Source organism: Sinocyclocheilus rhinocerous, unplaced genomic scaffold (genome assembly GCF_001515625.1).
Source record: "Sinocyclocheilus rhinocerous isolate Xijiao unplaced genomic scaffold, SAMN03320098_v1.1 scaffold1933, whole genome shotgun sequence".
Classification (NCBI taxonomy): Eukaryota; Metazoa; Chordata; class Actinopteri; order Cypriniformes; family Cyprinidae; genus Sinocyclocheilus; species Sinocyclocheilus rhinocerous.
In genome coordinates, this window is record NW_015665830.1 from 199,936 (window position 1) to 213,751 (window position 13,816).

Genomic DNA, 13,816 nt, shown 5'->3' on the forward strand with positions numbered 1-13,816 from the left:
ACAGGTTCCATTGCTGTTTAGTTATATTGGTTCAGCCCAAATAAAAATAAATAAATAAAAATGAATATGAAATAAATAATGCATGTTGCACGATTTAAATATAAATATTAATTTATCAACAGTCACAGTTAACTGCTCATCATTATAACAAGCTTCATTTATCATTCTTCACTTATTGATAGATGTGTTGAAAACAGTAAAATCTTGATGACCTTCTGGTCATTTTATTTAAAATTCTTATTAAAGAATACATTTGTAAGCCATAATCATCAAAATTTCAAGAAATAAAGGCTTGAAATATTTCACTCTATGTGTAATGAATCTATATAATATATGGGTTTCACTTTCTGAAATGAGTGACAAAAAATATTGACCTTTTTCATGATATTCTAATTTTTTGAGATGTACCTGTATATCTGCTCATAGACGGATCCTCTGATAGACGTGGCTTTAAATCGCTCCTGTGTCCGTGTGTCTGTGTGAGCGCTCGGTGAAGAGTGTGAAGTGATGATCATTGTAGTCAATCACAGACATATCTGTTGAGCATGTGAACACAATGGCCAATCAGAGATTTTAAAGTTAGAAATCACTCACCACTCAAAAAAAACTTTTTTTTTTTTTGTCAGTGCTGAGATTTGCATACTTGCGAATCCTCTCATTATAACAATCAAAGTGTAAACTTGATGTAAGAGATTGAGTGGCCCTGTTTACACCTGGTATTAAGATGCATTTTGGTCAATCGGATCTCAAGTATATGAGGGAGACACGTTCCCGTTCACACCTGCTGTTTTAATCCGTCTCTTCTGTTCACTTTCCACCACTTCTGTCCTGATTTCTTTTGAGGGGAGGGTCTTTGGGCCAGTGTACGTGGGCTTATTTTAATCTTTCGATCTAATATTGTGAAATAAGCTTGCGCAATTCACATAGGCCTCTGAGCCAAATGCAGTTTTTTTCTATTTTTAAAAAAAGTTTGAAAAGCTATTTTTAAAAGTTTGAAAAATTCTGCCACACATATCAGTCAAATTGCGCTGAGAGAAATTTTACCGGTATTCAGAACAGAATAAGATGAAAATCTGAAAATATAAGTAGCTATAAAATTTTTAGTAAAAAAAAATATATATACAATTATAAAATGCACGTCACTCCTCTGTTTATCATTTTGCACTGGCTACCAGTAGCTGCTCGCATAAAATTCAAGGAATTTATGTTTGCCTACAAAACCAACACTGGCTCTGCACCCCTTTACCTAAATTCATTACTTCAGACTTATGTGCCTCTAGACGCTTGCGTTCTACAAGTGAACGTCGCTTTATTGTTCATCCCAAAGAGGCACAAAATCACTTTCACAGACTTTTACATTAACTGTTCCCTCCTGGTGGAATGACCTGCCCAACTCAATCCGAGCAGCTGAGTCCTTAACCATCTTCAAGAATCGGCTAAAAACACATCTCTTCCATCTTTTTTTGACCCTCTAACTCTAGCACTCTCTATTCTAATTCTATTCTTTAAAAAAAAACTTGCCCCTTTTAGACTTGCACGCTATTCATTTACTAACTGATTGTTTTCTTTAAAAAAAAAAAAACATCTCTAGCTTCTCTATTCTTTTTGTATTCTATCTATTTGTTTTCTTTTAATTTATTATACAATTAACAAAAAGCAAAAAATGCCTCTAATGCTAGCTTGCTCTATTCCTTTTCTATTTTATCTGTTTACTTTTTATTTATTTTATCATTTTAAAAAAACTTGCTACTTGACTTGCTTACTGTACTGCATTAAGTTAACTGAGACTTGTTATAGCACTTGCATATCATTGCTCTTTTGTTGATTTTGATTGCTTCCATTTTCCTCATTTGTAAGTTGTTTGGATAAAAGCATCTGCTAAATGACTAAATGTAAATGTAAAATAAAACACAAATTATAATGGGATTCATTATAAACAACATAGGCAATGTTATAAATGATAGGGCTATGATGTGTGCGTGAGAGAGTCTCGGGGCAATCACGGATATTGTCCTAATCACTGCGGAAAAAACTAAAGCATTCTGTCATTCTTGGTCATAAAGATAGGAGTAAGACATCATTTGAAATAGTTTACTTTTATGTATGTATAGTCACAATAAGAAAAAAACGTATGCCTTTGTAAAAACAAGAAAATAAACAGGATGCGCTTTGCCATTTATATTTTTTTAAACTTGTGTTTATGAATTAGCTAAGTCAGCTGAGAGTTTAGCGGCTGATTGAATGCATTCGACCACATGAGTGTCAACACTACGAGCGCAATCCGGTCGAATGCGTTTTTAACTACCTCTGGAAGTGCTCAAAAGTGGATAAGCTCAAAATGCTTTAGACTCCGCTCACACCTACCGTATCGGCCCGAATATAAGACGACCCTGATTATAAGACGACCCCCCCTTTTTCCAGATGTACCTTTTGGAAAAAGGCTTTTTAAAAACCAAATCTTGTTTTTTATCAGTAAACACATTTTGTCTTCAATTATTTTCATATTGCATATATTGTCCTATTTTAATTTTTGTTTTGAAAGTATGGTAAAAACTGGTAAAATGTACCAACAATCACATTTAAAAAATATACACTTTTTGATATACCATAAAAAAAAAAAAAACAGGAAGCCCACCTGAATTAGGACATTTAGGCTATCCATCTAATAGTAGCCTACCAAAATCTTATTAACAGTAGAAGTAGAGTTGGTCCCATCAGGCTAACGTGACAGTCACGACTCATGCAGCTGTAAGGGTTTCTTTTTCTTTTGTTTTTACTCGCGATCGTTACAACACGCATTACATTACGTATTTCATGGCACACTCGTTTTATGCATATTTGGCGCCACCTATTGTTGTGGGTGTATTATTGACATGTCAAAGTCTAGACCCTGAATATAAGACGACCGCGATTTTTCAGATGTATTTCCAAGAAAAAAACATTGTCTTATATTCGGGTCAATACGGTATATTTAGCTTGTATTTAGCTTGATGTGTCATTAGTATCCCTTTAAAATAATCAATAATTATTTTTTGAAAATTGTTTGGAAAAGTGTGTGAGAAATGGTCGGTCACAATAAACATCTTTTAAAATTGTTACTTTATTGTAATATATATCATAAAAATGAACTTTGAATCTAGTGCAGTATTTTGTCATTGCAACATTTTAGTGCAGCCTTCACTAACAACTGCAATTGGATGCATATGTAACCCTACATGCACTGTATTAACCCACCGGTCACTATTGTGACCATCAACATGTTTACTCATTCTTTGACCTCACTCAACAAAACTGAATATCTGTGAATTCATATATTAATGCAAGACACTTAAAGATAATATGGACCAAAAATCTTTGTCATATCTTTATGTTAATATACTTTGTTAACATAATTTCTTTAAACTTCTCGATAATTACATTATGTCATTTGTGTGCTTACCTTGATTGATGAGTGGTATATTTAGTCTAAATGTGTAAATATAAAGTATTCTGTTACTTCATTTCTATCACACAGTAAAAGAGTACGTGTGCTCCAGAGTGTGCTGCACTGTGCACATAATTACGTTGTTTACTTTCTAGAAATTCTGATATGTTTGTGACAGGGTTTACAACAGGAGGTAAACAACAGGAGAAAAGGCCTGTCTGATGGGCGCAAATGCTATATTAAGTATGCTATATTTTTTCAACGGTTTTCAAAAAAAAGTGGTGGGGACAGAATCGATTTTTGGCAAAAAGTGGTGGGGACGTGTCCCAGCCCGCAAATTACGCCTATGTCACCAACCAAACAAAATGGCCAGTAACTCCCTATCACAGGTCGACAATCGTTTCTCAGTCGCTGTTAAAATGTAACTCTCATATTCAAGAACATTTTACTGTTATTGTCATTCACTCAAAACTGCTGTGTTTGACACATCAGTAAAGAGCAAAAGATCTTTGTAAAAATCAGCGTATGGCAATAGAAGTTTCATAAATGCTAACAGTGTTTTTAGTCTTGTTGAATCCAGCATATTTCTGCACCTTTGTGTGTGTGTTTGCAAACAGGATTATGACCTGAGCCAGCTGCAGCAGCCAGATATAGAGACTGATGGCCTCAAGGCCATTGGCATCCGTCGGATGGATGAGAGACCCTTGCACCCTGAGCCCCATTACCCTGTCAGATCCATCGCACCTCATCCTGGAGATATTGGAGATTTCATCAGCGAGGTGAAGTGGCACTATACAAGCATCAAACAAAATACTATAAAAAAAATAAATAATTGTTTTAAAAAAAAGAAAATACAGCAGGTGGTACTAATGTGCTGATAAATGTTGCATATGGGCTACGGCCCTCCAGGAATATATATACAGTAGGTAGTCAAGCAAAATGCTTGCAGTAAAGTAAAAACAACCCAGTCACATGTGAAACTCTTTCGCAAAATCACCACCAGGTGGCGCAAAGGGATGGTTAATACTATTGCTCGATAAAACTGGAATTGAAATTAAGATAAAATATTAAAATAAATTACTTGTATTAACAACAATAATAAAATGTAATCTTGATAATTATTCGTCATATAAATGCATAATGTTCCAGCTATTTGACTACTGTAACTTACAGTGAAATATTACAGTGGCAGCAGTGCTTGAAGTTTGCTTACTTTTTTTGTACAGTACTAGCCAGTTCACAAATAAAAGGTTTGAAACTTACATTTAATAATTCACTGATGCATTTCAGCAGGTCATGTCAGTACTTATTCGTTATTCCCATACTAGAGCCCTGCACGACATGCTGAAAAATGTCTGCAAAATAAGAAACTGTTGTAAGATCATTGTATTTATTGGTTCCCATGATTTTAATTGATGTGACAATATTGACATTATGCATATAAAATGGTGTATTAAACAGGCTTGACAACTTGTAATACCCCAATGTAAGATAAACCACTATTTTATGGTAATATAACATGATTCATTTATATAAATAATACTGTTAACATTGATTCTTGAGAAGTGGGACAAAACAGGGTGCAAAATTGAAAAAATAAAACCTTGTACTCAGACAAACTTCAAAAATCAATATTTAGATTTTTTTGCACCCTCAGATTCCAGATTTTCAAATAGTTGTATCTCGACCAAATATTGTCCTATCCTAACAAACAATACATCAATGGAAAGCTTATTAATCCAGCTTTCATATGTTGTATAAATCTCAATTTACCAAAATTGACCCTTATGACTGGTTTTGTGCTCCAGGGTCACATATGTACTAAGCTACTGAGCTCTGTTTTGATTCAACCTCCCAAATTTTCTCTTTTTTATCAAAATGTGCTTTTTACCTGGAACCATGTAATATAACTTTAACTTATCTTTAACAGCATTCAAGACATTTTAACATTTCAAAACACATTCTCATGTTAGCAGACAGATTATACATTCACATGTGGCCAACAATTCCTCAACAAATATAAAATATCATAATGAAATATTATCAAAATATTCATCTGACGGAGGTGACAGACCTGACAGAGTTGACACATCCGACGATGGTGACCAAAAGCTGAATTTGTAGTCATTTTAACTATCAAATACATTGAATCAATTACTGTATTAAAACAAAAACAACAAACAGTTAGTATATTATTGTTTATAAAACTTTTATTCAAGATTCACATTTAAGTATTTTGATATATCAGTGGAACACAAATGATCTATTTTCTCTCATCACAGAACAGTATGTCTGCTGTGCATCTGCTATGGTAACAAGGTAACTTTTAAAAACAGTTAAATGAACAAATAAAACAATTAGTTAGTACAATTTACACTTACAATTAGTATTTACAATTAGTAAATGGATAGAGTACCTCTATCCATTTACATTCACCGGGATCTTAATATTCACATTTAAAGGGGTCATATGATGCTGTTAAAAAGAACATTATTTTGTGTATTTGGTGTAATGAAATGTGTTTATGCGGTTTAAGGTTAAAAAAACACATTATTTTCCACATACTGTACATCATTGCTTCTCCTCTACGCCCCGACTTTCTGAAACGCGTCGATTTTTACAAAGCTCATCGTTCTGAAAAGCGAGGTGTGCTGTGATTGGCCAGCTATCCAGTGCGTTGTGATTGGCCGAATACCTCAAGCATGTGACGGAAATGTTACGCCCCTCACCATATTGTGATGATGCCCTGTCCGACCGGAGCGACGAGAACATTAAAACCCATTATAAATGAGGCATTTGTTGCATCCAGTGGGGACATAATTACGGATTATAATGACATATACTGTCATATACTGTCATATAACTTACGCATTGCATCTCGCCGCTAAACATAAAACCATGTCTGCATTTGTGATCAGAGAAATGACAAACAACAAGCACTACTCTATAGGCTAGAGTGAGCGGAGGCGGCAGATTCGACGAAGGAGTGTCCGGAGGGCTTGCAGCAACCACATGTGACGACCCCGGGCTGGACTCCGCTTCGTCCACGGTGAAAGCCGATGTATTCCCTCAGCGACCAGCACAGATCAGCTCTAGGCATGACGAAGCGGATATCGTCCTCTTTTGGAAGGCCAAACAAAGTAGTTTCGCTTTCACAACGAATCACACAGCGCCTTCACGACATGGCGGTGGCGGCAACAACAATACTACAGCGTGAATAAAAGTTATGCCTTCTTTCTTTGTGTGAACATTTGGGCGGTGTTATGCAAATCTTCCCACATAGTGATGTAGGTATGTGGGGGCGTGTTAGAACGAGCCATTTTAGGTAGGCGTGGTTGACTCTTAACTTTTGTAAAGAATATCTCTTTGGATTTGAGACTTTAGTCTTTGCAACTTTACAGATCTTCTTTATGCACCAAGAGCTTGTATCACTTTAAAGAGAAAGGAGCAATTGAAATCACATCATATGACCCCTTTAAACATCTTAAGAAATGATCCAAAAATGATCAGAACACCTATGATCAGAATACAAACAAACTGAATTATGTATAGATATGTTTTATCTAGTGTTTTGTGTTCCCTCAGCCTTATGTTCCCTGAATCTTATGTTCCCTCAACTCTAACTCTGCTAGAAGTGATGACTATCAATCTATAAAAGCAATGCTGTCAGGTCACTTATTTAGTATTTATACATTATTCAGACAGACATCTGACGGTGTTGACAAATTTGCCATTTCTTTCACAAAACAAATGGAGTTCATGTAGTAGCCATTTTGTTTTGTTTCTGTTGCTAATAGAACCTGCTTCAGGAGAATAAAATGATCTAAACATTTCAAATAATTTCCTCAGAAATTGTAGATGGTGTTGACATATCATGGTTATGACACAGGAAATATTAACTTTAGGATTTCAAATATTCTAAAACTGACCAGAGTCTGTCTGACACTGATGTGCTCTGCAGAGGAGGAATGTGGCAAGGGGGTGCTTTAGAGCAGGGGTCTCCAACCTTTTTTGCACCACGGACCGGTTACGTTTGGAAAATATTATCACGGACCGGCTGGAAGGGGGTATATATAGCCTATTATTATATAGTATTATAATAGCATTATATAGTGGTTCAATGCATTATATTGTGGGGGTTTTTTTTGAGTCACAGATCGGACAATTTTTTTCGTATAAGCAAGAAAAAAAAATATTTAAAGCACAGAGAATGACAATACCATGAAGGGTTAGGCAAATTTTATGTGCATGTATAGCAACTTGGTATTTCCGCGGTGTCTGAAACACGTCTCTATGCTTGTGCGTGCTTTGATTTTGTGCAAGAACAGTGTGTGAGTAACGAATTGAGCTCTCTTTCGTTTCTTCTTCTTGTGGTTTATAATTGCTTGTACGTGTAAATTGGCAAATTAATCTGCGAATCACGTGCGTGCCGAACGGTAGGTCCGGTGGATGGGGACCTCTGCTTTAGAGTGACAGCTGCCCCTGATATTCCCTGATTTTATTACATTAAAAAAAAATGTCTGATGGTGTTGACAAAAAGGGACACAACTTTGTAATCTTATGAAACATGCATGTGTCACTGAAAAACAGTGCTTTGATATGAGATATTATTAAGTGTTGCTTTTGATAAAACAAGCTCTTTTTCATCATTAAAAACATTTTTATCCATTATATAGCATATAAATTATTGAATTTGATTTCTGTGGACAACTGTTTTAGATGTAGTGAGAAGACAATAAGTGTCATAGATTTGATATAATAATGATAAAATGAAATTGAAATTAATTGTGTTAAATACATTCTATTATTAATCCCCCATAACATTTACAATTGAAAATATTTTCATTTTTAAACCTAATAGCAGTTACAATTGCTGGACATGTTTTGACCCATGTCTCAAGAATCAGTGGTAAATGTGTAAAAATCTAAAATACAGTGTAATACTGTGTAGAATAGAGTAAAATATAATCACAGGCTCGCAGGCTTGACATTTATGCTTGAATTCGTTCTAAATAACAAACGCATATAAGTTCTTAAATACTATATTTGCTTCTGTGAATATGAATTATTTTATATACAGTGTTTCTCTTAGATTATCCGCCGACTGCTATCGTAAAAATCTAGCCCATTTTCAAGGCAAAATTGACTGCTACTTGTGAAAATGCTTTTTGATACATTTACCTGATAACTTGTCAAGGTCTGTGGTTAAAGCTGCAAATACATTTTTCAGATGATGTTACATAATGTAAAGCCTGACCTAGAAAGATGGAGATCACTTCATCTTATCAGTGATAGGTTGAGTGAATGCAATAAAAATGGTGACAGTATCTATATTTTTATCTTATTCTTTTTAAATACCTTTTTTTTTGCCTAAATCATTCTTTAAAATTAGACTAGAGAAATGCTTTTAGAGACAAGCCTCTTTCTGTTTCACCCACATGTTGTGTGTAAGTCTGTTAATGTCTATAGTTATGATTAGCTCCTTACCTAAAGACAACAATACTAGGCTGGTCATATTTGTTGGAGAGCCTCAGGTTGAATGTACCGTAACCTATTTAATGTTATTATTATGAATAAGAAAATGATTTTGACTTGATGGAAACAAAATGCGAGAACCTGTTTTCAATTACATGTTAGTAATATTAGGTTAGTTTTTATTTGTTTATTTGGTGTGTATAATATTGTTCTGTATTGTGACTGGGGCATGCATGCTCCCTGAAAACATGGATAGTAGAGATGTGCCCAAAGCCGAATACCTTATTCAGAAAAGCACAAAAAATGACTTCAAAATAAATAATGAATTCTTACAAATAATAGAAAAACAACATTGTTATATGCAGTTTAGATGTGATAGCACAATATTTTAGATAAATATCTAAAAGTGCAATAATGAGTGCAAAAACTAAATGAGTGTTGACTTTATGTATGAAAATGACTGATTCTCTGATCATGATCATATAGCTGCATTGCAGTTTTTGATGTACAGCAGCATGCATGTCATACGTGATACATTGCCTGCTCAGCGCTTCCTCTGCGTCACTTCTCAGCCAGTGTGGCTTTTTCCGTGGCTTTCAGAAAGTGCTAGGGACACACATACCACACGCAGATGATGCCTACTCAAGAAACCCTCTGGTGCATGATTTGAAAAGGTTAAATGGTCCTGAAACAAATGGTCTTTGTATTGTTGTATTGTTCACAGTCAAAAATGACTGCTTTGGAAACGAATGGAAAACCAAGTAGTTAACAGGTAATAAATGGATCATAACTGATCTATAAATATTAGGGCTGTCAATCGATTAAAATTTTTAATCTGATTAATCACATCCTTTTTCTGTGATTAATCGCGATTAATCGCACACTTCATGAAATTAAGCATAGACCATTTATCTTGTTTCAAATGTTTATTTTGTCATCATTAGCTATATCCAGCAAAGTAAACCAAAAGATAAGTGCAACAGCAAAGAGCTTTTTTAGATTTTAGAGAAGCCAAGTTGCGATACCGAACAGCACCACATGGAGATGCCAAAAAAAACCTTAACCACCCGCCTGCTGACTGCATATATCTACTGCAGTACACGGATCCATTCAGAATAACTAAACACAGCAACATAAACATGACAAATCAAAACATTATCGTGAATGTGTGTGGAAACAACGTGAATGTACGGAAATGTCTGTGCCTGTGCATAAATACAATGTGGATCAGTGCGTCAAGAGCACTCACGCATTAATATAACGGACTCACGCATGCTTACTGTACGACTCCTGTACGCCACCACAATCGTCTTTACCTTGATTGTCCAGTCTTCATCCATCAAAACTTTACTAGCGAGAGATGAGTCGCGTCTCATCTGGCCATACAGTTCACACAACGCAACGTGTGAGGACTCGTGCTCTTCAGAGACAATCACAGAATATGACAGAGCTTGTGTTTTAAAGCAAAACAGAATGAATAATTCACTTAAAACGCAACACGAGTCTCTGTTCTCTCTGCAATCTCTGATGTAATCAACCTGGTTTCCTTTATATTAGCACTGTTTTGGACAGATTGTTTGAATGCATTCGCTTCCTGGATCATTGCACTGAAAACTTTCCCGGCGTTTAGCAGCTTAAAATGATCTGATCGCAAGCAGAGAAGCAAAATTGGGTTAAAGGGTTAGAATAGAAATTGTGCTTCAGTAATTTTGCGTTAATTGCGTTAAATTATTTTAACGCATTAAGGATTGTAAAATGAATCGCATGCGTTAACGCGGTAACAATGACAGGCCTAATAAATATCATTAAGTACTAGAAAATCCCACGATAAAAAAAGAATAAAAAACATTATCAAAGTAAAATATAGTACATTCATTTAATTGAAATAAATTTTTGACCGCCACACAAGCAGCATCAGAGGGTTGTTTATAAAATGTTAAAAAGCACTAGTTTATCAAATTAATATAATGTCAATGCAGTCTCCTTACTGTTTTTCCGACACATTCATAATCATTGCTTCTGCAGGTGCGCTGTGGCAAGCTTTATGCGTGACCTATTAGGCTATGTATGCAATTAAAGGCTCATTATAATGATTTAAATGGTTTATTAATAAACGTGCAATTAGTCAACTAATGCTTAAAATGAACAACTACTAGTCGACCAGAAAAATCCTTAGTCGAGGGCAGCCCTAGAAACTATGAAGGGAATAAGATTAAATTTTAAATGGGCTTTTCATGTAGTTTTGACAAACTTCCAGTTTAAGCTTCACCCGCACCTGATTTAATCTGAATACAGATTCTAATAATTTAGCGTGCAGTCTTCAGCACACACTGCTAATGGATAGTTCAGGTGAACTCTGATGAACATTTTCTGTGGGTTTTAGATGAAAGGATGGTAAAGTGAACTGGTACTTTGTACACTGATTATCTTTGCAGGGTCTGAGGGCTGCTGATAATGATCCTACCGCTCCACCATACGACTCCCTCTTGGTGTTCGACTACGAAGGTAATGGATCTACTGCAGGATCACTCAGCTCCATTAACTCCTCTAGCAGTGATGGAGACCAGGATTACGATTACCTCCACGACTGGGGTCCTCGCTTCACCAAACTAGCTGACATGTATAGTGGAACAGACGAGTGAAAGACAAGCAGAAGGAACGCCACGACTTTGTTCCTCATTTCAGTGGATGAAGACAGCTTCAGATATGGGTTTATATGTGTCAATACAAGCAAACACAAGTTTCCAAGGCTAAATGTCAAGGCTTAAAGTAAGAGTACATAGATTGTAGAGTATGATACATGCTCGGCTACACTTGAACTTTACAGTATAGAAGCACAGGGATTTAATGTGCCTTTTTGTACATTTTTGTGATCTGATTGATTTATGTTCAAGGCTTTAATTATACTGACTTAAGGAGTGATTTTGAGACTTCAGGATGTGTTCAGCTATGAAACAAATGATCATGCTTTTCTCTTTTGGTTACAAACTGTTTTTCAAAAAAATTATTTAACTAATTTTTGTCACGAAGTGAAGATTCGCTGGCAGAACAGACAAAGTGTACACTATGCAGTTCACTAGATTCTTAAGTAAAATATTTTGTTCAACAACAATTTAACATATGCACATAGTTTGAAATAAAAAAAGTGATAACTTAAACATTTGTAACTTTCCTTATTAATTACTGTTGCATTGTACACGTTGTTGCTACACAGTAAAGGAAATATGCTTTATGCATTAAACAAATATAATTAATTTCTAAATGACATATCTTTTATATTATAAATATATTTTATATTATAAAATGACATATCCACTTTTATTTCCAAGTTTTATTTCCTCGTAATTATTTACTAGTTTAAAATATATGTGAATTGTTTTGAAAGTAATCAATGAAAGTAATCAAACTCTTACAAAAATCACAACCCAGGCTTGCTGGAAATACGTGACTCTGCATATATCTCTGCAAAACCTGGAATACATTGCTCCGGGTACATTCGCTGTGCTTTTCAGATGGTACGTCTTCAATAGGCGCTATGAGCTATATATATGTTTCTCTATTACAGATGTGGGTTTATGAAACAGCACTGCATCTTCAAAAATGTGTCTGCAAAATATGCAACGCTGTATCAGGTGAGCTGCCTAGCTATAAAGCCATACATATGGGCTGGATAATGTGATACAAACTTGACTTTTATTAGTTCAAAAAATAATGCACTATGGTCAAAGTGTTTTGAGGTCACAACATAGTATTTTGCAGTGAACATGCAAAAATAAGCCTTTACTCATTGATCCTCTGCCCATGCAATCATAATTTATGTAAAAAGGAGGAACAAAAGTTGTTGGTGTTTGACTGTCTCTACTGTTCATTTCTCCTAAATACTGCAGTGAAAAGTGTTTAAATATGAAAATGACTACATAAGCCTAAGCAACACAGATAGCCTTAGCAAGCATGTTGGCAATAACCTGAGAGCATTAAAAAGGAACTTGACTTAGCTTCCAGAAGACATTCAGAGATGAATGGAGAGTGAAACATAGCCAGCTGGGATGTGGATTCTTGATCTCTTAATATCCTTCTTCATGCGGGGAGTGAAGATCCCATCTGAACTTGTTCTTGAGTCAGTCACATAACTCACGGAGTCCATATCAATAATGTAGCGATGCGTTAAGCCATGCTAACTTCCGAATTTGTGTCCGGTTGCATGAAAGTCCTTAAGTATTTAAGGGACTTAAGGGTATCCCTGAAGGGAAAAAATTCCCTGAGGCAAAAGATTTCATTAAGAGCATTGCAACAAAGTTCTTAACTGTCACCCTTACTTAAGTGTTTATACTAAGTGTTTCACTGTAGTTTCTGGCAACATACGGCAATGGGCGTTATATGGTTGCTATAGTTACTACATCTCACAATTGTCACGTTACGCTGTTGCGGGAAGAACGTAGGAGACACGGAGTAGCATTCACAGTCTTTAATGACGAAAACACGGGACAATTCACAATAGGAGCTGAGCAAACACACGTAGAAACAAGTAGACCCGACAAAAACAGAATGCAAAAGCATGGACTTAAATACAAGGGATAATTGGGACACAGGTAACATCAATGGAACATAATCAAACTAAACGAGAAAAATAACATGACCAAATAAGGACAAACAGGAACAGAAACGGGCAAACCATGACACAGACAGCCCAGAATACTGACATTACGCCCCCTCCCGGAAGGCGCGTCCTCGCGCCGTAGAAACTACATGGGGAGGGGCGGGTGGGAACTTGGGAGGCGGCTCAGGAGGAGGACGGACACCTGGGAGGGGGCCGGCAGACAGAGACCAGGGAGGTGATGAAGGAGGGAGGAGACAGGAGGGACTTGGGGCAGGAGGAGCCAAGCTGGACCCAGGCCACAGCCACAGGGTGACAGTGGA

General features: G+C 35.9%; 1 protein-coding gene across 1 annotated transcript in view; it reads left to right on the plus strand.

Annotated features, from left to right (window-relative positions):
- LOC107731589 (cadherin-2-like) overlaps window positions 1-12,057 on the plus strand; it is a 65,509-nt gene extending 53,452 nt beyond the window's left edge. Inside the window, exons 15-16 of the mRNA XM_016542712.1 lie at window positions 4,042-4,203; window positions 11,335-12,057. Coding sequence (XP_016398198.1) covers window positions 4,042-4,203; window positions 11,335-11,541 — 369 coding nt within the window. The 3' untranslated portion in view covers window positions 11,542-12,057. The remainder of the gene's footprint in view (window positions 1-4,041; window positions 4,204-11,334) is intronic.
- Window positions 12,058-13,816: the final 1,759 nt, after the last annotated feature.